The sequence below is a fragment of the Salmo salar genome, chromosome 15 (assembly GCF_965601325.2).
Source record: "Salmo salar chromosome 15, fSalSal1, whole genome shotgun sequence".
Classification (NCBI taxonomy): Eukaryota; Metazoa; Chordata; class Actinopteri; order Salmoniformes; family Salmonidae; genus Salmo; species Salmo salar.
This window is the reverse complement of record NC_138305.1, coordinates 77272833-77300444: the sequence shown is the minus strand read 5'-3', so window position 1 is coordinate 77300444 and position 27612 is coordinate 77272833. Positions and strand designations below refer to the sequence as shown.

The 27612-nt window shown below is 42.0% G+C and overlaps 2 protein-coding genes across 4 annotated transcripts; one reads left to right on the top strand and one right to left on the bottom strand.

Annotated features, from left to right (window-relative positions):
- The first annotated feature begins 320 nt into the window (after positions 1-320).
- Positions 321-15601, top strand: LOC106572173 (serine/threonine-protein kinase 38). Of its 3 annotated transcripts, XM_082962071.1 has the most exons (14): positions 321-901; positions 1970-1997; positions 3790-3926; positions 5276-5327; positions 6520-6642; positions 6747-6830; positions 6971-7094; positions 7509-7663; positions 7892-8003; positions 9925-9986; positions 10144-10261; positions 11597-11816; positions 12802-12896; positions 13235-15601. In XM_082962071.1, exons 1-14 carry the CDS (start codon positions 816-818, stop codon positions 13372-13374), a joined length of 1536 nt encoding a protein of 511 aa, XP_082818197.1. In that variant the 5' UTR covers positions 321-815; the 3' UTR covers positions 13375-15601. The 3 variants fall into 3 exon arrangements, with proteins under 3 accessions (XP_082818197.1, XP_014001566.1, XP_014001565.1); XM_014146091.3 differs by lacking the exon at positions 1970-1997 and having other exon boundaries at positions 324-901; positions 7892-7994; XM_014146090.3 differs by lacking the exon at positions 1970-1997 and having other exon boundaries at positions 324-901.
- Positions 15602-20948: 5347 nt separating this feature from the next.
- LOC106572174 (BTB/POZ domain-containing protein KCTD20) lies at positions 20949-27445 on the bottom strand. Its single transcript, XM_014146092.3, has 7 exons — positions 27229-27445; positions 23946-24173; positions 23693-23795; positions 22981-23101; positions 22416-22613; positions 22006-22116; positions 20949-21910 (listed from the first exon to the last, which is right to left on the bottom strand). The coding sequence occupies exons 2-7, from the start codon at positions 24077-24079 to the stop codon at positions 21600-21602; spliced, it is 978 nt and encodes a 325-aa protein (XP_014001567.1). The 5' UTR covers positions 24080-24173; positions 27229-27445; the 3' UTR covers positions 20949-21599.
- Positions 27446-27612: the final 167 nt, after the last annotated feature.

Here is a 27612-nt window from a genome sequence, read left to right as displayed (position 1 = left end):
ATAGTCTGAAATTGCCAGTAATTAGATTATTCGATTGATAAACGTGAGTGAGCAGTAACGTCTGTTTGAACGAGTGTATTATATCATTAGATTGATGAGAAATACTTGCTCTTTTAGAACATAATAACCATATTATTAAAAAGTAGGGGCAAAACAATAATATGGTTATTACTACCGAGTTTCCTTAATAAAGCCAATTCTAAATTATATTTTCACCAGGTCATCTAACTCAGTCATTTCAACGTTGACGCACACAGCAACAGCGAAACAGATTCCCGTTGTCTGTGACAGTCGCTGTTTGGTGCGACGCAGATTTGTTGGAGAGCTTGGGGAAACGGAGATGTCTGTTCTGTTGAGTTTTGGTGTAGAGTCTTTGTCATATAAGGTTAAGGTAGGTGTGTAATTTATCCCTTGCGAGCGTTTGTTCCTAAAATACTTCAGCGTTGTAGGTGTCAAGTTTATGGGCATGTTTGCAGCAGTATGTACACGGGAAAGAGTCCAAGATATGAGACGTGTGCATGAGGGCATGATAAGAAGGAATGTGTAGTTTCGGTGGAGAAGTTGTGTGTTAGTTGTGGGGATGCCCATGGGGCTGGAGATAAGAGGTGTACGGTGAGAGAAAGGCATGTTGAGGTTGCTAGGGTCAGGTAGTACAGAAAGTGTCGAATGCTGAAGCAGTGTAGAGAGAGGTAGAGGAAGATGGGTACAGGGTGAGGATTCCTGTAGGCAGAGACTAATGGAGAGAGTGACCGGAAGAAGAAGCGGTGTGGCAAATATCAAATCGTTGCGCATCGCCTTGTTGGCCACCAAGCGTCATGATGACTTTAAAGCGAAAGGGAAACACAGAGTTGAGCCACACACAGCCGAGCAGAGAGAGAGCGAGAGAGTCGTTCCTGCGAAGGTAAGATAACAGAAGACAAACTTGCTGAGAAACCGATTATAATTTTTATACGATAACACGTCTACTAGTTTTGTGAAATGAAATGTTATGGTCAATATGCCCCCTCCCGTCGTATCTTCTAGTTGTCTCTTGGGCAAGTTACGTTACAGTAGTGCCAGCCAGGCATCAATGATTAACTATCAGTAGTAGTGTAGTCAGTTATCTAAGTTATATTTCCCACTTTTAAGCTAACTGTGCTATTTTAGCTAGCTAGCTACCTACCTTTGTTGAAGCTATGCCATCTAACCTTAGCTGGATTAAGCAAGCTACCTGGCTGTGGTTAGACCGTTTTGAAATGCATATACAATGTACTTTGGTGTGGAATTTAGTACGTTTGCTTGCTAGCTAACATTACTATAGCTAGCTATGTATGTTACGTTCTGATTGGGTTTGCGGAACTAGTTAACGTTACCTGGCAGCAGTAAACAGCTAGGCTAGTTAGTAAGCTGTCTTTTAATGCCACAACAACACAGGCTAGTTATATACCGCTAACTATCCAAGTGTGTTCCCTCAACTCCACGATGTAGATAGCTACATCAATAGACATACAAACGTGTGCAAAGTCAAATATATGGGATTTGATGGCTTGGTCAAAGATACTGATAGCTAGCCGGGTTGACTGGTTGTAGGCTGGTCTCTTAGCTAGCTACCTAGCTAGACACGCTTGCCTTGTGACAAGTTTGATAGTGTTGGGTAACTTGGATGGTATTTTACTTTAGCTATTTAGCCAATTGTCATTCATATGTGATGAAACTCTCCACTTTGTACTTGTCATTGAGCTAGCCAATAACTCTACACGGCTTGCTGTTACCTAGCTAGCTATTTACACGCAGCTCAAGTTAACGAATGCATCTTTCCAGGGCAGACAGTCAAACTAAACCAGACTGAATGTACTAATTAGCTAGCTATAGCTATTTCTGGCTTAGCTAGCTACATGACAGATTTGCAGCTAGCTAGCCTATTTTATTTGTATATATTAAGTAGCTATTTGTGAGTAAGGCATGCTTGAATTGTTTGCATGTCTTGTAGGGGTTTCTTAACAGCTTGGACAGACGAGGTGACGTATGCTTTCTGCACAGTTTACACTCTATGATTGTGCACACAGCCTACCCGTCTCTGATTCACAGTAATGCGCACCAGCATTGGGTGCACGAAGTTGATTTACACACCATCATTTTAACTGCTCTGTCACAATATTATTGACCAGGCTTTATTGTAATACAATACACATGGCGACTTTAATTCTCGTTTTATAGGACACCAGTCATTCCTTTTAATGACCTTATTCAGTGCCAAACGGAATGTCTGACAGAGAACTGAATTACCCTGACCTTCTAGCATCGGCAAGACACAAATCAAGGGCTTTGTATATGCTTGGAGCTCATAGCCAAACGGCAGACTCTTTCCACGTGCCCATCTTCATGCTACCTCAAGGGTACAGTGTCCCTGCTGCTCAGCCATGTAGTGGGCATTGAGTTGCAGTACAACGACTGAAAGAGACCAATTGTCTTAACTCTTCTTGGCACGTTGTTTTAGAAAGAGCTGGTCTCAGCACTTTGAAAATGTTGTAGTGAAAGTTTAAAAGCAATGTAATGACCCAGTGAAAGTGTTTGCAAGGGTATGTCTATAGGCTGGTGTGTGTGACAGAAAACCAGCACAATTACAGGGACTATGAAGAATACAACTTCCTTTGGACTTGAAGTTAATCATGCTAGTGTACGCCTATTTGCAGTTCTTTCTGTCTATCATGGTTGGCAACAGGTGGCCCACGGGCTGAAACCTGCCTGTGAGTGAGCCTTTGGTTTTAAAAAAAACTGTAAAATCACCAGGAATTCAGCAAAAATGACTTTAATTTAGGATTTCTTTTCCCAAATATTATCACAAATAAAATTGTCTCAATGTGAAAGGTAATCAAAAAAAGACATCAGGATATTATTTTTGATGATATAGGTATAGTTTTGACAAGATCACAGTATTGTTTTTGCGCTAGTTGACTACCTGCACTAAAACTCCAGTACTTTTTTTTTTTTCTTCATAGCTTGTTTTCAATCTTTAAGTAGGGAGCCAATTTGTTTTCAGCACTTATTTCCCTGACTGATCAAAATTCATTTTCTCATGTTCTCTCATCCTTCTGCAGCAGACATATGGTGATCAATATGTTTGGAACATCGAATCGCAATAAAATCACAGTATCAAATCGCAATAGATATAGAATCGCGATACATTTAGTATCGGCACCTAAGTATTCTGACAATATCGTATCGTGAGGTCCCTGGCAATTCCCAACCCTATCAAATACAGTCTGTTTTTAAGCTCTATTAGGTCAATTTGCAATGTAATTATGTTCTGGCCCCCTGACCATCCACTTCGACAAAAATAGGCCCGTGGCTGAATCTAATTGCCTACTCCTGGTCTAGAACAGTGGTTCTCAATCCTGGTCCTGGGAACCCGTTTTTGCCTTTGCACTAAAATCATCAAAGCTTGACGAGGAGTTGCTCATTTGAATCAACTGTGTAGTGTTAATGCAAAAACTAACATTTGCACCCCTTTGGGGCTCCAGGACCAGGATTGAGAACCACTGGTTTACAGGATAAAGGCTGCTTAATTGCAAAACAAATCAAGTTTTGTCACATGCGCTGAATACAACATGTGTAAACCTTACTGTGAAATGCTTACTTACAAGCCCTTAACCAACAATGCAATTAAGAAAAGTATTGACTAAATAAAAGAGCAACAATACAATAACGAGGCTATGTACAAAGGGTACTGGTACCGATTCAATGTACAGGGTAGTTGAGGTAATACATGTAGGTAGGGGTAAAGTCCCCCCTTTTCTGTACATCCCTCAGGTAACCATGGCAATGATGGGCCAGAGTTCCTGCTCCTCAATGAGTAACCACACCAAGGAGCGTGTGACCATGGCCAAAGTAACCCTGGAGAACTTCTACAGTAACCTTATTGCCCAACACGAGGAGAGAGAGATGAGGTAGGCCTCCGACTGCACACGCATGCACCCGTCTGGGCTGAGCCAATGGGCAGCGTTCTACCAATGCTTTCCACCGACAGCCATCTTTTCCAATTTCTCTATTGCTACATTCTTCTTATGTGTTATGACATTCAAGGTGGCGGTTGCTAACTTTGGTATTTGTGCTTTATGAATGTGTTGGCTGACGATTTAGACTAAGAAATGGTGGCCACTGCATTATATCTGTAGAAGATATTCACATTTTAACAGTAGCTTTTCCCTCCCCTGTTTAAAAAAAATATTGGGCTGATGACACTTGTCTGTCTTGCTTGGTAGGCCTCTATGCTCTTTCTAATGCAAATTGTCTGCGGTCTTTCATGTTACCTCCCTGGCTCTCTTTGATGGAAACCACACCCTGTCTGTGTGCGCTCTAGCACACTGAGGTCATTTCAGTTTTGAGATAAAAACAACTGATGTGTGAATAATGAATGTGTGTGGCACTGACTGGGGGCTTTTTTAAACTTGTGATCTTGGAAAAAGTAGGCAGAGGTTGAGTGAAATAAACCAGAATGTTTCACAAATTCTTGACATGATTTCAAAGTGTGTGTATGTGTGTAAGTAAATTACCATTTTTGTTCAAAAACTGTCACCTGAGTAATGATTAAACACGCAGCTGATGGTGGAGACATGACAGTTGGCTGTTGTGAAGTTGTGGTCTGAGTCGGTTTCGCCCTCATGGCCACAGGAGGACCTTGTTTGTGTCGACTTCAAGAGGAAACTGATAAAAAGTGAACATGACACACAGTGGCACCAATCCAACCCCTACTAGCACATAGCCCTATTAATATCACTGGCAACCAAAGGTTACGCGGCGGTCTCTTATCTCAGCGGCTTCAGAGAAGGAAATGACACTACTAATATGTAAGTCCCTGGGTCGCATTCATTAGTGCACACCGTAGCAAATCATTTTGCAACGAAAACAAGCAATTCTTATGTTCTGTGTTGTTCCTAGTGAATACGAGCCTGATGTTGTGGTGATGGGGTTGATCCATAGAAAGCATGTGGGCATAAGGACTGAACGACACCAGTCTGTGTTTTTCTGGAAGGGTACTGCTCAATGACGCAATAAAACTCTTAGTCCCTTCCACATTTTGCTAGACAAGCCAGTGAAAGGTTACTCTTTCTCTCAAGGTAGAGATGTGTGGCTGTGTTTACATGGTGCACTTAATTGGTGTTAAAGGAGAATAATTATGTGGCTCAGCTGGAACTCTTCCCCTCTCAAAGCAGTGTCAGTTCTTGAACAAAGTATCAACCCAACACCATATACATTAGTTGGATGAAAGTGAATTATTTTTGCATTTCTGTTCCAGGCAGCAAAAGTTGGAAAAGGTGATGGACCAAGAGGGCTTGGTTGATGAAGAGGTGAGGTTGTGTACTCTTAAATTTTTTTTTACTGGACCCATATGCATTGAGTGCATTACTTTTTATTAGGGCGTCCACCCACGGTGCTCTGAAAGACAAATCATATTTAGGATATGGGAATTCATATTAACAGAACATGCAAGTCTAGATTGCAACGGTGTGCCGTCCTTACTGAATTCTGATGTGCACTTTGAACATGTTAGAATTGACTTTTCCTCAGCCAACAAGATGAGTAACTAACAGTAAAATCGCTAGCCAATGTCAATCTACTATAGTACAAAGGTTTAGGCTACCTATTGTATTGGGCAGCTTATCGAGAAATGGTCTATTCCAAACACACTGGGACAGTCGTGGGACGATAGATCCTAAATTCATACAACAAGTAGACCTAGGCTACATAAAAAATAAATAACTTAAAAAGCTATGAGTCTGATGCAGCAGATCGGGACATTTAGCTTAATGTTGAATAACTATTTCTTCACATAAGCGCAGCGAGGCAGTAGACTCCAGTCGAATGGTAGTTCCATAATGCAATTAGCGGGAAAACAATTAAGTATATGTTTTCAAAATGCATACTGCCTCCAGCTCATTGCAAAGTGGTGTGTGACGTGCTGATGAAGCCTGCCTCCCATTGCCATTTGATGCTGTGTTCAAAACGACTCAAATCTCAGGCTTCAGTGCATTCAAGACAACTGGGAATAAAACGAGTTCCGACTGGGGTGGAAATCGTTTTGAATGGTCTTCAACTTGTAATTCCAACTCTGGAATCGGGCCTCTTTCTAGCGCTCAGATTTTCCCGACCTGAAGATCACTGACATCATGATTTGACCTCGTATTTTCGAGTTCCCAGTAGTCTCCCACTCAAAGGCTCTCTGCTGTACGCATGTGATAAGGTAACGAATATGCTGTACATGCGCCAGTTTAATTCCACTAAATTATGCAAATAACCTATAGATTTAAGCATCACCAGTCAAATGTATTTCCATCAATGAATAGGCTTAAAAGCATTATTTCCCAATGGGATTTATTTTCCTTCTCCCGGACAATTGGCCGGTGCCAATTTTTATTTATCTGCTTTTCAACTTATTTTTCAGACACAAGCCAGCTATTACCGGCTAACAGAAATCCTGATACAGACACACACAACCTTTTGACACGTGCACACTAACCATTGCCCCCTCTACTTGTGCAGAAGTGTATCCGGCGTTCTCAGCACGCCAGGAAAGAGACAGACTTCCTGCGTCTCAAACGAACCCGCCTGGGCCTGGAGGACTTTGAGTCTCTCAAGGTGATTGGCCGAGGAGCTTTTGGAGAGGTAGGCATCATCCCTTTTGTAGAAACGTATTTTATGTAGCCTTGCAGACTTTCAGCTTATCATTCAATACATTATTGACACGTTTTGGTCCTCTTTGTCCCCAGGTGCGTCTGGTACAGAAAAAGGACACAGGCCATGTGTACGCTATGAAGATCCTCCGTAAGGCTGACATGCTGGAGAAGGAACAGGTGAGAAGGAGTAGGGGAGGTATACATTGATGGCCAGTAATTTCTCTCAAATATCCAAAGCAGTGTCTTTGATACTAACATGATTGCCTGTCATGCAATTGAGAAGAAAAAAAATTATGGTGCCGTGCGTGTATTCCTAGGTGGGTCACATCCGTGCCGAGCGAGACATTCTGGTGGAGGCGGACAGCCTGTGGGTGGTCAAGATGTTCTACAGCTTCCAGGATAAGATGAACCTCTACCTCATCATGGAGTTCCTGCCTGGCGGTACGACCCCCCCCCCCCCCCCCCCCCGAAAACCTGAACAGTCTCCTACACTAAGGCACTATTGTCCAGTGAGCAACTCCCAGATTAGCTAGTCTGGCATGTGTATTTAGACCTCGGGGCTTGTATTCATAGTGTTTCGGAGTAGGCATGCCTACTCCACTTGACTCAGCCAAACTGATCCAAACTCGGCACTCCTAATCTGAGACACTTTATGAATACAATCCCAGTATTGAGAAGCAATGTTGCAGAAAGACACATTTTGTATAGAACAAGCAACCTGCCATTGTCCAAAATCAACAATTCTATGCAACACATTTCTATCTGTAATTCCACCAAAACAAACTAATGCCTCACTGAATACGCCTCAAAGTCCAGTTGCAATGTGGTGATTTAACATGCTGCTGCCCCCTACAGGTGACATGATGACCCTGCTCATGAAGAAGGATACTCTGACTGAGGAGGCCACTCAGTTCTACATCGCTGAGACAGTGCTAGCCATCGACTCCATCCACCAACTAGGCTTCATCCACAGAGACATCAAACCTGACAACCTGCTACTAGACTCCAGGGTGAGTTTGAGCACGGACTTAGAGACACATAAATATGAGCTCAGACTGGTGGTTTGGATAAGTGGGTTTGCACAACTGGGTCGAATTCACAAGGCACCAAACTGAAGAAAACGGACTGAACTTGTCCAATAAGAAATGCTTGTTTTTATTTTGTGGCGCAGAAAGTTTTGCTTTGGTGTGCAATAATGAATATGATCCTGTACTGAAGGTGCCTTTTGATTGTTTCAGGGCCATGTGAAGCTGTCGGACTTTGGTCTATGCACGGGTCTGAAGAGGGCCCATCGTACGGAGTTCTACAAGAACCTCAACCACAGCCTCCCCAGTGACTTCAGTAAGCAAAGTCAGGCATCTCCAATCAATCCATTACTTTACATACTAACACCCTGTATCAACGTTAAAGCCACAATCTGGAGATTGTGTCTGAGCCCTTATAGTTGTTGAGATTGACATGATATTTGGAAGCATATTTTGGAGCTACTTTGTTTGCGAACTTTCAAATGACAATGACATAATATTTGGGTTATGATAGTGCATCTGTTTTACTCTAAGCTCAAAAGGAATTTATAAATTCTATTAATTGGAAATGTATTTGAACAGTAGGAAATGTCCCAGATTGAGCCTTTTTAATGTTTCTCTACAAACCTGGTTCTGATTTCAAATGTTTTTTTGTTTTTTTTAAAGATAAGAACTTACATTTGTTTATTAAGTGTTTTTATATAAAGTATTGTTGCATTTACCAGTGTACATATTTTTGTTGTTGCATGTTACAATCCTTACTAACAAAGTCATTGAATATATCCTGACTGTAAATCACTGGATTAGAGCTGATAAATGACAAGGCAAAAACAGGTTTTTAGAAATGTTTGCGAATGTATAAAAAAAATCGTATCACGTTTTACGCAAGTATTCAGACCCTTTACTCAGTATTTTGTTGAAACACCTTTGGCAGCGATTACAGCCTCGTCTTCTTTGGACTGGTGCTACAAGCTTGGCACATCTGTATTTGGGGAGGTTCTCCCATTCCTCTCTGCAGATCCTCTCAAGCTCTTTCAGGTTGGATGGGGAGTGTTACTGCACAGCTATTTTCAGGTCTCTCCAGAGATGTTCAAGTCCGGTCTCTGGCTGGGCCACTAAAGGACATTCAGAGACTTGTCCTGAAGCCACACCTGCTTTGTCTTGGCTGTGTGCTGATGGTTGTTGTCCTGTTTGAAGGTGACCCTTCACCCCAGTCTGAGAGCTCTGAAGCAGGTTTTCATCAAGGATCTCTGTACTTTGCTCCGTTCATCTTTGCTTCAATCCTGACTAGTCTCCCAGTCCCTGCTGCTGAAAAACATCCCCTCAGCATGATGCTAGCACAAGGTTTCCTCCAGACATGATGCTTGGCATTCAAGCCAAAGAGTTCAATCTTGGTTTCATCAGACCAGAGAATCTTGTTTTTCATGGTCTGAGAATCCTTTTGGTGCTTTTTGGCAAACTCCAAGCGGGCTGTCATGGCTACCGTCTGGCCACTCTACCACAAACAAACTCTGGAGCTCGGTCAGTGACCATTGGGTTCTTGGTCACCTCCCTGACCAATGCCCTTGTCCTCGATTGCCCAGTTTTGCCGGGCGGCCAGCTCTAGGAAGAGTCTTGGTGGTTCCAAACTTCCATTTAAGAATGATGGAGGCAGCTGTGATTTTTGGGGACCTTCAATGCTGCAGAAATGTTTTGGTACGCTTCCTCCAATCTGTGCCTCAACACAATCCTGTCTCGGAGCTCTACGGACAATCCCTTCGACCTCATAGCTTGGTTTTTGCTCTGACATGCGCTGTGAACTGTGGGACCTTATATAGACAGGTGTGTTCCTTTCCAAAGCATATCCAATCAATTGAATTCACCACAGGTAGACTCCAAACAAGTTGTATAAACATCTTAAGGATGATCAATGGAAACAGGATGCACCTGAGCTTAATTTCGAGTCTCATAGCAAAGGGTCTGAATACTTATGTAAATAAGGTATTTCTGTTGCGGAAATTTTTTATGCATTTTAAAAAAAAAAACAGTTTGCTTTGTCATTATGGGGTATTGTGTGTAGATTGAGGACGTTTAAAAAAATAAATAAACATAAATAAAGTTATCCATTTTAGAAAAAGACTAACGTAACAAAATGCTGAAAGTGTAGTGGTCTGAATGCACCGTATCTTAACCTGCAGGCGAGTTAAACTGGTTTAACCAGTATGTAAGTTGCATCATTTTATAGAACTGTTAATTTTTCTTTACAGCATTCAATAACATGAACTCAAAGAGGAAAGCAGAGACATGGAAGAGGAACAGGAGACAGCTGGTGAGAAAATAAAGCTAGATGGGAAGGTAGCATATTCTACAGACACACTTGTATTGGTGTGGTCTTGTAGTCACATTTATACAATACTATGAAGCCTTGAATCAAGTTAAAAAATATATATATTTTTTAAAATACTGTGTTTGCTCTCTCCATTTAGGCCTTCTCCACTGTGGGCACCCCTGACTACATCGCCCCAGAAGTTTTCATGCAGAACGGATACAACAAGCTCTGTGATTGGTGGAGCCTGGGAGTCATCATGTATGAGATGCTGATAGGTGAGCTCTCATTGACATGTTCTACTTGGAGCCTTCTCAAAGCCATTGATGGTAGTTTTTGGAAATTGTCTATCAAACATACACTACATGACCAAAAATCTGTGTACACCTGCTCGTCGAACATCTCATTCCAAAATCATGGGCATTCATATGGAGTCGGTCCCCACCCTTTGCTGCTATAACAGCCTCCACTCTTCTGGGATGTTGGAACATTGTTGCAGGGGCTTGCTTCTATTTAGGCACAACAGCATTAGGGAGGTTGGGCACTGATGTTGGGCGATTAGCCCTGTCTCGCAGTCGGTGTTCCATTTCATCCCAAAGGTGTTCGATGGGGTTGAGGTCAGGGCTCTGTGCAGGCCAGTCAAGTTCTCCACACCGATCTCGACAAACCATTTCTGTATGGACCTCGCTTGCTGCACGGGGGCATTGTCATGCTGTAACAGGAAAGGGCCTTCCCCAAACTGTTGCCACAAAGTTGGAAGCACAGAATGTCATTGTAGCGTTACGATTTCCCTTCACTGGAACTAAGGGGCCTAGCCTGAACCATGGAAAAACAGCTCCAGACCATTATTCCTCCTCCACCAAACTTTACAGTTGGCACTATCCATTGGGGCAGGTAGCGTTCTCCTCACATCTGCCAAACCCCGATTCGTCTGTTGGACTGCCAGATTGTGAAGCGTGATTCATCACTCCTGAGAATGTGTTTTCACTGCTCCAGAGTCCAGTGGCGGTGAGCTTTACACTACTCCAGCCGCCGCTTGGCATTGCACATGATGATCTTAGGCTTGTGTTCGGCTATTCGGCCATGGAAAGCCACTTCATGATGCTCCGACGAACACTTATTGTGCTGACGTTGCTTCCAGAGGCAGTTTGGAACTCAGTAGTGAGTGTTGCAACCGAGGACAGGCTATTTTTACACGCTTCAGCACTTGGCGGTCCGGTTCTGTGGGCTTGTGTGGCCTACCACTTTGCGGCTGAGCTGTTGTTGCTCCTTGATGTTTCTACTTCACAATAACAACACTTACAGTTGACCGGAGCAGCTCTAGCACAGCAGAAATTTGACCAACTGACTTGTTGGAAAGGTGGCATCCTATGACTGTGCCACGTTAAAAGTCACTGAGCACTTCAGTAAGTCAATTCTACAGCCAATGATTGTCTATGGAGATTGCATGGCTATGTGCTTGATTTTTTTATACACCTGTCAGCAACAGGTGTGGCTGAAACAGCCGAAGGGGTGTCCACATACTTTGTCTAATATAGTGCATATTATGAATGTCACAAAATGCCATTCGGCCATGTTTGGCTTATGTGTTGATCCCTTGTATTATGCTCCAGGCTATCCCCCGTTCTGCTCGGAGACCCCCCAGGAGACCTACAGAAAGGTGATGAACTGGCGGGAAACGCTGACCTTTCCCCCGGAAGTGCCCATCTCCGAGAAGGCCAAGGACCTCATCCTCAGGTTTTGCTGTGAAGAGGAGCAGAGGATTGGAGCGACGGGGGTGGAGGAAATCAAGTGCAACGCCTTCTTCGAAGGGGTGGACTACGACCACATCAGGTAGGTCTTAAAATAATATTTCACTTTATTTTATTTTTTTGGTGTGTGCAGACCTGCCAACGTGCATGCATTTTGTATACCATGCATGCAATTTGAGGTCAAAGTACTCTGGTATGGAAAAACTACTCTATAATATGTAAAAATTGGCATTTTGTGTTTTTTGATATAACCGTCCGAAGTTGGAGTGGAGTCAGGACTTGGGCGAGAACATGGAGATCTGAAACAAGCTCATATAGGCCTAGTTCAGTTGTTTCATATTCCAAATAGCCTACTGTAAGCTAGACTACTACATTGCATCCAGTAATTGAATTATTAAAAAATGTCTCCCCAAATGAAATTAGACAATTTACATTTTTCTATTTAATTAGAATAATCATTACCCCTAAGTTTTACCTAGAAAAATGAAAGATTCATTGAGACCAACTCAATTTAATTTAGGATCAAACCCAAAACTTCTGTGTTGGCTACATTTAAAAAAATATATAATTTATGACTCTAGGTTTCAGGAAATGTCAGTTACATGTTTTTCAAATGCAAAATTCTCCAACTTTAAGTTGACTGCCCCCTCTGGACCTCCCCCATATCCGTCCAACAAAAAGCCCTGATTGTACATAAACTTTTTTTTATCTTGTTAGCTACTGAAGAGCAGCCAAGTACCCATAAGTCTATCTGTATAGCCTACTATTCCTATGGAGGCAGTCTTCTGCCAACATCATTATTAGGCAAAACATGAATTGGCATGTTCCTATTATTTGAGCAGTGTAGGTGTTGCGTGTGCTGTGAAGTGGTATTCGAATGATGATTCAAGGTTGGCAGGTCTGTGTATTTTCATCCAAACCATCTTTTTTAAAAAGTTTATTAGCTGGTTATTTACCAACCTCCATAATCTCCTGGCTAGCATTTTCTGACAATGTAGCGGTGCCTTTTAAAAAAAGGGGTGGGAAGAGTCCTGTTGTAAAACCAGGGTCCCGTGTTGTCCCTACAGAGAGAGGCCCGCTGCCATTCCCATCCAGATCAAAAGCATCGACGACACGTCCAACTTTGACGAGTTCCCAGACTCCGATATCCTCCAGCCAACGGGTACGTTGATTGTCACAAACCAGTGGCTGTCAGTAGTCATCGATCGACAGGATCATGTTCATTAGGTCCCTCCCTGTTTTTTGGTTCCTTCTGTTCCGTTAGGTTCCTAGAGTAAACTGTAAACATTTTCCCTAGCAAAATGTTTTGCAATGGTCTGCGACTAATGAATACACCCCTGGTAGTCCCTCCCAGGTTGTCAGTTTTCTTTCATTTGGTACCTAATGAACACAGTGCTGGTCAACCACCTTGAAACAAGGCTGTCTTTTAAAAAATAATATATATCCTTTGTTTTCCTCCATTGCCCTGTGTGAAATAATCCCTTAACTTTTCCTCCTCAGCTGCCCCTGTGGTGTCCAACCATTCTGAGGCAGACCTGAAGAACAAGGACTGGGTCTTCATCAACTACACCTACAAGCGCTTCGAGGGCCTCACAGCCCGAGGGACCATCCCCTCCTACATGAAGACAGGGAAGAGATGAATCATTTCTTTGTTCACTCACTCACTCTACTTGCCCCTCAGACTGGCATTCAAAAGGAATACACCATGGAACCCAGCAACCGCTCCAAACTCCAAAAGAAACTAAATTAGCCTTGTTTTGGGCCCTTCCTGCTGAAGGGACGTTCCTCCTTCCCTTGCATGGGACTTGTTGAAGGGCTCTGTGTAGAGAAGTGTGGCCTACTCCAACTCTAGTCTGTGTCGATCAACAAAAAAAAAAGCCAGTATAGTACTGGATGATATGGACGGTGTTCCCATTACACTGTCTGCAAGCTCAATTCTTAATGGAATAATAGTTTTTCTATATGTAAACTCACATGCTGTTCCACCCCAATATTTAATTTCCCATAGCTTTTTTTAAAGTGGGATCCACCAAAGAGCAGTCTTGGAGATGTTCCCCAAACTAAGGCGATAACATCTCTCATAGATCTCCACTAGCATCGGTCCAACTCGGCCAAGACTGATTCATTATTCCACAGGAACAAACCAAGATACCAGCATAACCGGTCACCCTAGGGGCCAGAGCCCGTTGTCACACCAGCGGACCACACTCAACCGGCTATACCCACACTCCTTCACTTCCCCCGTCATAAACAGGCTTTGAAGTCTTAGCGGAGCGGCCAATTATCAAGGGATTGGGATCCAATATGCCTCGCTTTTCTGTCAAAGGGCTAGCTTTACTCTTCAGTCCTTTTTTTCAATGAGAGAAAAATGTTGCTCCACACACAATCGAATTCTCCATCTTTAGAAATGAGTTCCCCCTATTAAAACCATTAGAAATGGAGTGTCATTTGACAGGAACTAATGAGTTTTTAGTGAGCTCTCTGAAGCATCTTGGGTGCTAGTGCTTCCGACAGGTTGCCTGTTGCAACTCTTAACCAAAGACGCTGAGATGATTATTTTAGGGTTTCAATGTAATTGCTTTGTCCCCATGTCATTGTCACTTCAATACCATCAATGGTAGAGCTGTTTTTATACATGGATTTATGCAAGTGTTTATAGCAATAGAATCACCTCTCTGGAATATGATTCCATTTGAAGTGGAACTACACCTCCCAGAAGCCCACTTGTTTAGATTCATTCTTGATTTGACAATCATCCACTTTTGAAGGGTAGCATTCATGCTGTCCTGAGTTTTTATTATTCGCCAATACTCTGTTAGACCTATAACTTTTACTGGATATGCATGTCCTTTAGCTAGAGCGCAAAGTCAAATGCAAAAATGTGCGTGTACTGACCATTTCTTTGGTTTACTTTTCAATGGACCTTTTGTGGTAGGGGAGCTAGAAGTAAGGCCAAGACATCAATCTTCTGTTTGTTCTCTCTTTACTTTTTTTTTTTTTACTTCCTGACCATTGGTCTGTAGGGGCTTGGTAGGTGAGGTGGCAGGCAGCGCAAGTTGGTTCAGTGGAGCTGGAAGGAACGGGGAATAGAAAAGGAGCACCTTTTTTTAGATTGAGTGACACTTAGGGTCTGTGTACTCTGACCCCAGGTTCGGCTCATTCACGTCACCTTTCACTTCCTGTCTTGTCTATAGTTTCCTCTTGCGGTCGCTTGTTTTTTTTCTTAGCAACTGAGCTTTGAGTAACATTTTTAACATTGCATTTGTCTGAAGTTTTGTCAAGGATATGTCATCTGGAAGTTCCTTACTTTTCAAGAGGTGTGAGGGAGAAACTCTGACCTTAACTCTACCCAGGGCTATATGTGACTGTCCTTAAAACAAAATCCCAAATGCTGTGTCATTTGAATCGAATGTAATCCCAAGGTGTAGTGGCAGATTAATTTCATGCCATGTTAATTCCAAAATGCTGAATGGAATGTAGCCTAAGCCACCATTAGTGGTAGGTTTCTGTCACCCAGGGAAGATGTCATCTGGTCTTTTCTTAAATCCCTGTATGGTGTTCTGGGTAGTTTAGAGTACTTGCTAAATTTGAATAGCCAGATTATTATTTATTTTTTACAACTGAGCGACAGCTGATTTTATTTTTTTATTTTTTTTTGAGACTGTCTAATGTTTTACTGATGCTTGATGTCCAAATGATTCTGTAATGCCGGGTTTAAAAACTATTTGGGCGGATGAGGTGGGAATGTGCATATGACTTTTTAAAGATAATTGTATTGTTAATTTATGCTGCTTGGTGTGTGTGATTTGCTTGTCTTCAGAGGAATGGTTGATATGCTCAGTAAAAATGAGATGTTTGATTAACCCACACTGATAACCTCAAGTTATTTTGTAGATGTCACCTGTTCTTTTCCCCCAGGCATACGTGTGTGTGTGTGTGTGTGTGTGTGTCAGTCAAAAGTTTGGACATCTACTCATTCAAGGGTTTTTATTTTATTTGTACTATTTCCTACATTGTCGAATAGTACTGAAGGCATCAAAACTATGAAATAACACACATGGAATTATGTAGTAACCAAAAAATATATTTGAGATTCTTCAAAGTAGCCATTCTTTGCCTTGATGACAGCTTTGCAGTCTTGGCATTCTCAACCAGCGTCACCTGTCATGCTTTTCCAACAGTCTTGAAAGAGTTCCCACATGCTGAGCACTGTTTGGCTGCTTTTCCTTCACTCTGCGGTCCAACTCATCCCAAACCATCTCAATTGGGTTGAATTCAGCTGATTGTGGAGGCCAGGTCATCTGACGCAGCACTCCACACTCCTTGGTCAAATAGCCCGTACACAGCCTGGAGGACCATTGTCCTGTTGAAAAACAAATTATAGTCCCACTAAGGCAAAACCAGATGGGATGGTGTATTGCTGTGGTAGACATGCTGGTTAAGTGTGCCTTGCATTCTAAATAAATTAGTGTCACCAGCAAAGCACCATGACATCTCCTCCATGCTTCACGGTGGGAACCACACATGCAGAAATCATCCGTTCACATATTCTGCGTCTCACAAAGACACTGCGGTTGGAACCAAAAATCTCACATTTGGACTCATACCGAAGGACAGATTTCCACCGGTCTGATGTCTACTGCTTGTGTTTCTTGTCCCAAGCAAGTCTTCTTATTGGTGTCCTTTAGTAGTGGTTTCTTTGCAGCAATTTCACCATGAAGGCCTGATTTCAACTAGTTGGTGTTGAGAGGTGTCTTACTTAAACTCTGAAGCATTTATTTGGGCTGCAATCTGAGTGATTGGTGAAGCTGGTAACTCTAATGAACTTATCCTCTACAGCAGAGGTAACTCTGGGTCTTCCTTTCCTGTTGCGTTCCTCATGAGAGACAGTTTCATCATAGCGCTTGATGGGTTTTTTTTCGACTGCACTTGAATAAACTTTCAAAGTTCTTGGTGTTCTGTATTGACTGACCTTCATGTCTTGAAATAATTATGGACTGTTTCTCTTTGCTTATTTGAGCTGTTCTTGTCATAATATGGACTTGGTCTCTTACCAAATAGGGCTATCTTCTCTACCACCCCTACCTTGTCACAACAACTGATTGGTTCAAACGCATTAAGAAGGAAAGAAATTCCACAAATGAACTTCTAACATGGCACACCTGTTAATTGAAAAGCATTCCAGGTTAAGCTGTTTGAGAGAATGCCAAGAGTGCAAAGCTGTCAAAGGCAAAGGGTGGCTACTTTGAAGAATCTAAAATATATTTTGATTTGTTTAAAACTTTCTTTGGTTACTACATGATTACATATGTGTTATTTAATAGTTTTGATGTCTTCACTATTATTCTACAATGCAGAAAACTCTTGAATGAGTAGGTGTCAACTTGTGGTGTGTGAACATTTAATCAAAAGTAGGGGGTTGTATTTAATGTGTGTATATTTGACAATAACTAACCCTGCACTTAATGTCTGTCTGATTTGTACAGCAAAAGAATGGGCACCTCTGAAATCTGCTGTCTTTAGAATTTTGTAGTGAGCATTTCTACAGTGTTTTGCTTTGATGGACCAGTGGAATTAATGCCATTTCACTGGTTGAACAAGCAAGCTAGCCATGTGCAGGACTTAAACATTTTCTTCTGGAAATAGTTTTTACTATAAACTAACCACAACTTAAATTGGCACTTTTCTGTAGTTCAATGAGGTGGAATAATGGAAATGCAGTGAACTAACAGCTTGTGGCAAAGGGCTTGAATATGAATTATTTCTAATTTGGCTTCCACATTTTGCTACTCAACCGATTCAGACTCTATTAAGTGGAACCAGTTTTTATTTTATTTTTTCCTATCCAAACAGAAGGGTGAAGTTATCCATGTTTGGCTTTTGTGCAAGGCTAACCTCCAAAACAAAGGAGGCTAGGGGGAAAGTTAGCAGGACCAACCAGTTTCTCAAGCCCCATGATGGAAAAGTCACCCAGTCATTGCTCTGTCATCACTCAATATTGTGAAGAATTTCTTACAGGGCTGAGTTGTCATGTATGCCACAGTTTTTAAACAGCAGAAACTAGTCTTGTAATAGAATTTACCTTCCAGCTGTGGAAACTGTAGTCCTCAATTCCACCAGGGCTTTCAGAGAATTCCTTACCAATGTTCCACAAAGGCACTAGCTAAGCTAGTAATAGTCTACTTGAGGCTGAGGAACCGAGAACGCTACATGTTCGAGGTGTGCAGGGTGTTCTGTTCATTTGATTCACACACCATGCATCCTTTTGAATATGGTAGCCACTTAACATTGGGTTAAAAGTTGCTGTATGATCAATCTGACGTCTGCATTGGCCGTGCTGTATTTACGGGGATATGGTCTCTGCAGAAGTCAGGGAATTCATACTTCGCCGAGCAATGCAGAGCTTTTGTTAAGGAAGTGAGTTTGTTTGTTTATACAGAACCTCCCGCTCTCACCTACCGTCAACCAATCATGTAAATGTGGAGCTATACGGAGCCCCTCTGCATTGTTACATTTGAGAGGCACAAGGCGATGCAGTACGGCACTCAATTTGGCCTCTGCATGCCTCCGGAGGCTCTGCAATTGCGTCACACCATCCATATGGCGCCTCCGACCACGTTTTTGAATCAGGCTTAAATTGGCTTTTAGTTTTATTGTTTCTCCCTTCAAAGAGCACATTTAGCCAGTCAATGGCAGTCCACTTGTTTCACTGAAGGTAGCAATACTGACCTGCACTATGGTGGTAGATTTGAACAGCATTAAATAAAACCCCTATGTTGAACTTATTTTTTTCATTCCTGTCTTTAGGGGTACAGTTGGCTTAGGTTTAAATTAGTGAAGAAATATCGGTTTTAAGGTTTCCCCCTAGATTGCAGTTTTGGTATTTGACGCAGTAATTGCAGAATAACTGCAGTGTAAAGAGATTCCTCCTTTCCTCGTGAAGGATGCTCCGCTGTCTCCTACCGTTTTGAAATCAGCCACAACCCCTCTGAAACAGCTCGTATTCCTCAAAGTATGTACAGATTAAAAAAATGATGCCACCTTTTTTCTCTATAAAATGTCTAGCACATCTAGTTAAACGTATTGTTATGACTTTACCCATGTATTTTTGGATTCCACCCCTCTAACCGTAATTTGTCTGATGCGCTACGGAGAAGGAGAGTTATTTCTTACTAGCCATTTGTTTCCACATTTCCTCTCCTAGTTTCTGTCCCTCTGAAGGTTTCAAAAGGGAGGGGGTGAAGTATTCAGACCCCTTCGCTTTTTCAACATTGTTACGTTACAGCCTTATTCTAAAATTGATTAAATTGATTTTCCCTCATCAATTGACACAATACCCCATAATGACAAGGCAAAAACAGGTTTTTAGAAATGGTTGCAAATGTATTAAGAAAAAAAAAAGATTACATTTACATAAGTATTCAGACCCTTTACTATACTTTGTTGAAGCACCTTTGGCAGTGATTACAGCCTCAAGTCTTCTTGGGTAAGTAGCTACAAGCTTGGCAAGCCTGTATTTGAGAAGTTTCTCTCATTCCTCTGCAGATCCTCTCAAGCTGTCAGGTTGGATGGGGAGTGTTGCTGCACAACTATTTTTCAGGTCTCTCCAGAGGTTCAAGTCTGTGCTCTGGCTGGTCCACTCAAGGACATTCAGAGACTTGTTCCGTAGCCACTCCTGCATTGTCTTGGCTGTGTGCTTAGGGTCATTGTCCTGTTGGAAGGTGAACATTTGCCCCAGTCTGAGAACCTGCTCCAGAGCACTCAGGACTTCATCAAGGATCTCTCTGTACTTTGCTCCGTTCATCTTTGCCTCGATCCTGACTAGTCTCCTAGTCCCTGCCTGCTGAAAAACATCCCCACAGCATGATGCTACCACCATCATGCTTCACCGTAGGGATGGTGCAAGGTTTCCTCCAGACATGACGCTTGGCATTCAGGCCAAAGAGTTCAATCTTAGTTTCATCTTACCAGAGAATATTGTTTCTCGTGGTTTGAGAGTCTTCAGGTGCCTTTTGGCAAACTCCAAGTGGGCTGTTATGTTTATTTTACTGAGGAGTGTCTTCCATCTGGCCACTCTACCATAAAGGCCTGATTGATGGAGTGCTGTAGAGATGGTTGACCTTCTGGAAGTTTCTCCACATAGGAACTCTAGAGTTCTGTCAGAGTGACCATCGGGTTCTTGGTCACCTCTGACCAAGGCACTTCTCTCCTGATTGCTCAGTTTGGCTGGGTGGCCAGCTCTGGAACCACCAAGACTCTTCAATCACAATCAGGATTGTGATTGAGGCCACTGTGTTCTTGGGGACCTTCAATGCTGCAGACCATTTTTTTTTGGTACCCTTCCCCAGATCTGTGCCTCGACACAATCCTGTCTCTGAGCTCTATGGACAATTCCTTCTACCTCATGGCTTGGTTTTTGCTCTGAAATGCACTGTCAACTGCGGGACTTTACATAGACGTGTGCCTTTCCAAATCATATCCAATCAATTGAATTTACCACAGGTGCACTCCAATCAAGTTGTTGAAACATCTCAAGTATGATCAATGGAAACAGGATGCACCTGAGCTCAATTTCGAGTCTCATAGCAAAGGGTCTGAATACTTATGTAAATAAGGTAGTATAGGTTTTATACATTTGCAAAAACATCTAAACCTGTTTTCACTTTGTCATTATGGGGTAGTTTGTGTATTGCTGAGGATTTTGTTTTATTTAATCTGTTTTAGAATAGAGCTGTAACATAACAATGTGGGGAAAAAGTCAAGGGGTCTGAATTCTTTCCAAAGACTGTGTGTATATAAAGCTGTTCAGTCAGGCCGTCATTTAGAATGTCAGTAGATTAGAATATTGGCTAAGGTTGGAAAATAAATAAAAGCTGCATTGGGATTCGAACTGGCGACCTCACAACACTCTTTTTAACACCCTTCATACACCTCCAACCTACCTCCCTGGGAGCAAATTTCTTTATTTGACTCTCACTTGGAAACTCCACCCACTAACCTGTCACTAAGCTCTGCCCACTGAGCTTTCATGCAACCAATCAATTAATCCCAGACTACCTCTGGTGATGGTCATGAAGATCTGATCACATTCAGATCTACACCACCTGTTTAAACATGTGGACAAGATCAGGACACATGTTAGCACCAGGTATAAAAGGGGCTAAAGACAGAACTGCGGCATAGCTACTTCCCACATCACATTTGTCATGAAAAATATGTATAATGCTCTTTAATTACTCAAGGCACACATTCATCTAGCCTACAACTGATTATAGGATCTACAGGCTCAGGGAGACAGTATAACATGGCAGACGCATCAACATGTTGAACGTGGCACACATTCATAAGGTCATGTTGCCATGGGAACATGTCATTTGGAATGGAATATAAAACAAATTGGCTTCATTCATAGGCCTACATCTCATTTGCATGCCTACAACAGTGACTAAAACAGCAGGTATTTTAAATGCATACCATCACAGACGACACATAACGTCATAGAATGTGCATATATTGCACATGTATGTGTATAAAAGCTATCTCTGAAATAGTCATATGACATTCAAAGCTATCCACCAAAATGACGATTTCGCATTCCAAACAATAGAAGTGCCTAGTTAGAACAGTAACATAGCCCTCTGTATGCGAGGACAGTCTTGCAGTTATCAGAGGTGCAATATATCCAACATGGCCAACAATACCTTAACTTTTAATGTGCACCCTGTTGAAGACAAGCACTGTGCTCTTGCCAATATGCTTGCTTCCAAGGGAATAACAACTTCCACTGGTTTGAAGGAAATAGTCCAAGAGCCTCGGGATGAGATGGGTAGCAGCAGATTTGAGGTGGGGGTGTGGTCCGAGAGTCTCAGCTTTCATTGGTTGCAGTCTGGGAGAGTTGGGGGAGTCGAGAGGGCGCTGGCCCGTTGAGCCTGTCCAGCTCATCCACCTGCGGGGTGGGCATGGTGCCCCCCCAGGCCGCCCCACCTCCGCCCTCCTCCCCTGGCACCGCAAGGTTGGGCACGCTCTTGCTGCGGACGCACTGGAAGTCCACGTGGCGGCTCTTCCCTTCCTCCTTCTCCCAAGACAGCTGAATGAAGGGCCGCTGCACATAGTTGTAGATGACCTCTGACCTTCCTCCCGGGCGCCGCTTCACTTTCTCCTTATAGGTTGGGTACCCTGGGACACAGAAACAGATCAGTGGAAATCCATGTGTAATGTATATCAATTCAAATTTTACCAGGGGTAGCTTGGGTAGAACAAGCCCAACTCACCCTCAATGCCTATCCGGATGTTCTTCAAACCTCTCTCCTTCAGCAGGGTTTTGGCAACGTCTCTGTTCTCGATGTACTTGAAGAAGCGGTAGAGTTTGGAGCTGTACAAAACTGGACAGAGGAGAGAGAAACATTAATTCACTCAACATTGAAATTGTTCCAGCGCACAGTTATGCGAGATGGTTAGCTAGTACCTAAAGTTAACAGTTAATAAGCAACCACTCCTACATACACTCTTGATAGAAACCCTAACACTGCTGCATCAAAAACATGCTTCCAAAAATGACGAGGTGTCTCCTGTTGCGTAACCTTTTAAATGTGACCAATTTTGAATTGCCGTGGATTTTGGAAGTTGGTCATTTTTCAGAGTACTTTAGGATTTGTGATGTGTGTTGTGACTGGTGCCTTACTTTGGGAATACTCCTCTCCCATGGGTGGAGGGTGTTCCTCATCCCAGTCCACAATGTCATCATCGGCCAAAACCACGATGTGGCACTCCCTCTCCCCTCCCTGGGCACATGACACCATGGCAGGCACCACCAGCTCCTCCAGGAAGCCCTCAAACTGCCTCCGTGCCCCATCGTTGGACAGCTCATGAAGCAGGGCACCTGGGAACAGAAAGAGACAGTGAGGTTGGTCAAGTGACTATCATGATAATCAAGTGAAGGATATGTGTTTGTTGAGACTTCAAGGAGGTTTGAATGCTATGAAGTCATTTTGCAATCATTCTCAAACAAAATATTCACTCCAAAAACATTTAGTACCTCAACTTGCTCTTGTTAAGATTCATAGATGTGGGTATCCTTGCGACGTGTTGTGCTGTCATAAGAGTTGCTCATACTGGTGAAGATATATTTGTAATGCCTGCTATACTGCATATCCCATTCCTTTTGCCTGCCACTACCCCTACCTTGGGCAATCCCCTAATCTGGTCAGTTTACACATGGAGTACACATAATGGGTGGTTATACTCACTGAGGTCGCGACACTTGACTGTGCCGGCACTGAAGTTGATACAGAGGTAATCGCAAGCCTCTCTCAGCTCCGACACTGATATGCCATCGGGACACCTCATAACACCCGTCTGATAAAAGTTCTAGCAGAAAAATACACATTTGAATGAATGAACTGACTGTTTTTGGTACCTCTACAGCTGTGGCAATTTCTGTCATTTCACTGAGATGAGAGACCGGCTTTAAAAATGCCAGCCCCATCACAAGTACTGGAAGAGAGCTTTTAAGTGTTGCACTTAAAAGGTCTCCAGAAGTTAGTTGAGTCGAGGCTATAAAGTATACACAGAGTATACAAAACTATAACAACAGTTGCTCTTTCCATGACATAGACTGACTAGGTTGAATCCAGGTGAAAGCTATGATCCCTTATTGATGTCACTTGTTAAATCCCCTTCAATCAATGTAGGTGAAGGGGAAGAGACAGGTTGAAGAAGGATTTTAAGCCTTGAGAAAATTGAGACATGGATTGTGTATGTGTGCCATTCAGTGAATGAATGGGCAAGACAAAATATTTAAGTGCCTTTGAACGGGGTACATAGTAGGTGCCAGGCGCACAGGTCTGTGTCAAGCACTGCAACGCTGCTGGGGTTTTCACACTCAACAGTTTCCTGCAAAAGGTTGGGTTCCACTCAACATTAGGACAGTGTTCTTATATTCAAATTGTGCCAACTCACCAGTATGACCTGAAAGATGCTGGCACTGATGCCCTCTGTCAGTTCATACTCGCCCTTCCCATTGGGCCTGGTGAAGTTGTGCTGTCGCGCTGGGCCAAACATTCTGCAATGACAACTTGAAAAAATGTAACCCAAACCCTGATACCTTAACCAACTATGTTTTCTCTAAGTAACATTTTCATGTCTGTATGTACTGTACATTCATAAGTAAGTGAAATAAAATATAATTATTTAAGTTAATTTTCCACTGTACCTTCCTAGCATGGTGTTGGGGTGTGCAGTGAAGGTGGCGGGGTCCACCACAAAATGGCTACCGTCCACAACCAGAGTGACCCTCTCACGGTGAACGGTACCCGGGTCCGTTCTTCCCTCTTTCAATCCGCTCATCTTTCTGCGTCTCTTTTCCTCTAGCCGTCTCTCCCCCTACTGTGGGTGGACCTGGCCACTTGGAGATGACTGTAGGATTGGCTGTTTCTAAGATCTGTAAAAAAAAAAAAAAAAAAAAGATTACTGTGGAGGATGCCATTGGGAGCTGTTCTGAGGTCTGTTTCAAAATCAACAGGATTCTGATGATTTCATGAGAGAATATTGAATGGGCTGCAACAATATTAGCATGAAAATGCTTTAGAATCCAGACTGTCAAAATTCATCTGACTGTCAAGATTCCCCTTAAAAATAATGACAGTGGTAGTCATCACCCAAAAAACCTTATAAAATGTAATACATCGTTCACTAAATCCCTAGAGTTTAAACCAACATTAGATGAAGAATGAGTTAATCATCGGTACATTACAGTAGCCTATTCACATGGCACTGCTGTTACAATGAGCAGCATACAGTGCCTTATTCCACATTTTGTTGTGCTACAGCCTGAATTAAAAATGGATTATATTGATTTTTTTTCTCACCCATCTACACACAATACCCCATAATGTCAAAGTTAACATGTTTTTAAACATTTTAGAAAACATTTTGAAAATCAAATACAGAAATATCTCATTTACATAAGTATTAACACCCCTGAGTCAATACTTTGTAGAAGCACCTTTGCCAGCGATTACAGCTGTGAGTCTTTCTGAGTAAGTCTGTATGTCTGGATTGTGCAACATTTGCCCATTATTCTTTACAAAATTCTTCAAGCTCTGTCAAATTGGTTGTTGATCATTGCTAGACAACCATTTTCAGGTCTTGCCATAGATTTTCAAGTAGATTTAAGTCAAAACTGTAACTCGGCACTCAGGAACATTCACTGTCTTCTTGGTAAGCAACTCCAGTGTAGATTTGGCCTTGTGTTTTAGGTTATTTTCCTGCAGAAAAATGAATTAATCTCCCAGTGTCTGGTGGAAAGCAGACTGAGACAGGTTTTGCTCTAGGATTTTGCCTGTGCTTAGCTCCATTCCATACATTTTTTGTATTCTGAAAAACTCCCCAGTCCTTAACGATAACAAGCATACCCATAACATGATGCAGCCACCACTATGCTTGAAAATATGGACATTCTGTAATATACTGTAAATTAGGTTATTATTGTGGAGTAACTACAATGTTGTTGATCAATCCTTAGTTTTGTCAAATCAATGCCATTCAACTCTGTAACTCTTTTAAAGTCACCGTTGGCCTCATGGTGAAATCCCGGAGCGATTTCCTTACTGTAAATCAAATCAAATTATATTGGTCACACACGTGTTTAGCAGATGATATTGCGGGTGTCGCGAAATGCTTGTACGGGTGTAGTGAAATGCTATTATGGCAACTGAGTTAGGAAGGACTCCTGTATTTTTGTAGTAACTGGGTGTATTGATACACCATCCAAAGTGTAATTAATGACTATCCCTTTGAGCATGGTGAAGTTAATGCCCCCCCCCCCCCCCCCCCCCATCTACCAATAGGCGCCCTTCTTTACAATTCATTGGAAAACCTCCCTGGTCATCTGTGTTTGTAATTCACTGCTCGACTGAGGGACCTTACAATTATCTGTATGTGTAGGTTACAGAGATGAGGTAGTCATTCAAAAATCATGTTAAACACTATTATTGCACACAGAGTGAATCCATGCAATTTATTGTGACTTGTTAAGCACATTTTTACTGCTGAACTTATTTAGGCTTGCCATAACAAAGGGGTTGAATACTTACTGACTTAAGACATTTCAGCTTTAATTTTTTTATTTTGTAAACATTTTGAAAAACATAATTCCACTTTGACATTATGGTGTGTAGGGCAGTGACCCAAAAATATAAATGTAATCCATTTGAAGATCAGGCTGTAACACCATTTTTTTTTTAAAGTCAAAGGGTGTGAATACTTTTTGAAGGCACTGTAAAAACGAAACATGCACATTACAATTATGAAACATATTTTGTGAACAGCATAAATATTGAGTTTGTCCCGGCCCCTTTACCAACCAGAACCAACTTGTACATTCCTGTTCTGCTAGACAAGTCAACATTACTGTCCTCTGAATCATCAAAGGAGTCTAGCTGTCTAAAATAGAATTGAAAGTTAAATAGCCTAGACTCTCATAAAATAATTATTTGTTTAATAATTACCATAAATTGATATGTCATATCAAATGTGTTACCATAGAATTACGAATTAGAATACTAGAATGAACATAAACCTTCTTATGGTGGTATAAAAGGTCAGCCATTTTGCTAAGGGAGTTGGTCAACCATGGTCAGCCATTGCTGTGATAAGATAATCTTCTTTACACTATCTGCACTCTGTTTGTTAGCTAGCTAGCCCGACAGATTTAGAGGAATGATTCCATAAATTTGCTAAATAACTGCCAATATTCCAACATTCCATGTAAGCAATGTAGTCAATCCATGGCCATACACTGGCTGGAATCCGCCGAAATGTATGGTCAGTTTACATATTTTAGAGGCTATTTATAAAGAAAATGTGTACCATTTTTTTTATATATATATATATATGACTATTTTACGCTGACAATAATATTACACAATTGCCTTACTTTTATTTTCCTGCATAAGTAAAATCAGGAAATGAATCACCTATGACTCTACTGCCATTCATTGCAACTGGACTGGGTTGGATTTCTCCCTGACCACAATGGCTGCCATTTTTGGACCATTCTGGAACGTTTAGGGTTTATGACAAGTCCGCTCTAGTAATTAAATAGGATATCTATGTGTGTTACAATCTACAGTATCGCCGGAGTTCTAGAACGTAGTGTGGAACCTGTATTGTGAGAACACCATGTGACTTTTACATTGAAGTCTTGTAATACAGTCGCATTGTCCCTGGTCATCATTCATAAATAGGTCTACATTAGTCGATAGGCACATACTTGTCCTGAAGGAAAGCCTTAATTCAGATAACTAGTTTAAAAACGGTCAGTCAGCTATCTTTCCGCGTTCGTCTCTTCGTCCAGCCATTCGTTAGTCAAATCATTGATACATTAGCTTCGTTGCTTACTCTGAGAAAATACAAATATTGCATAGTCACTTGGAATACCGCGACAAGTTGCTACATGTTGCATAGACTACTGTATCTAAAATATTAAAACTTACGCCAGTTTCATGCCCTTGGTGCTCCGGTCTTCGGTTCAGTATTTCAAATGTGCCATGGTGCCACCTCATGAGGTTTCAAGTAATTTGAAAAACCTTCGCCATGACTCAAATATGCTCCATTTAGGTTCTTTCCTTGTACTGTAACAAACTGAACCAATGATGGCCAGAATACTGCGCCTGTCATAAGGGGAAGTCTTCTGGCCTCAGCTGCGCAAGAACCTGAATGCGGCATTGAACGTGTTTGTCAATACATTTGTATCTATATTGCCATAGGTTCATATCAATGTATTTGAGTTTATTTTTTCCTAATCCAGGAATAAACACACGTTATAAACAATTATTAATAACCTCAGTGTAACAACAAAGTATAGTGCCTCTACCCTT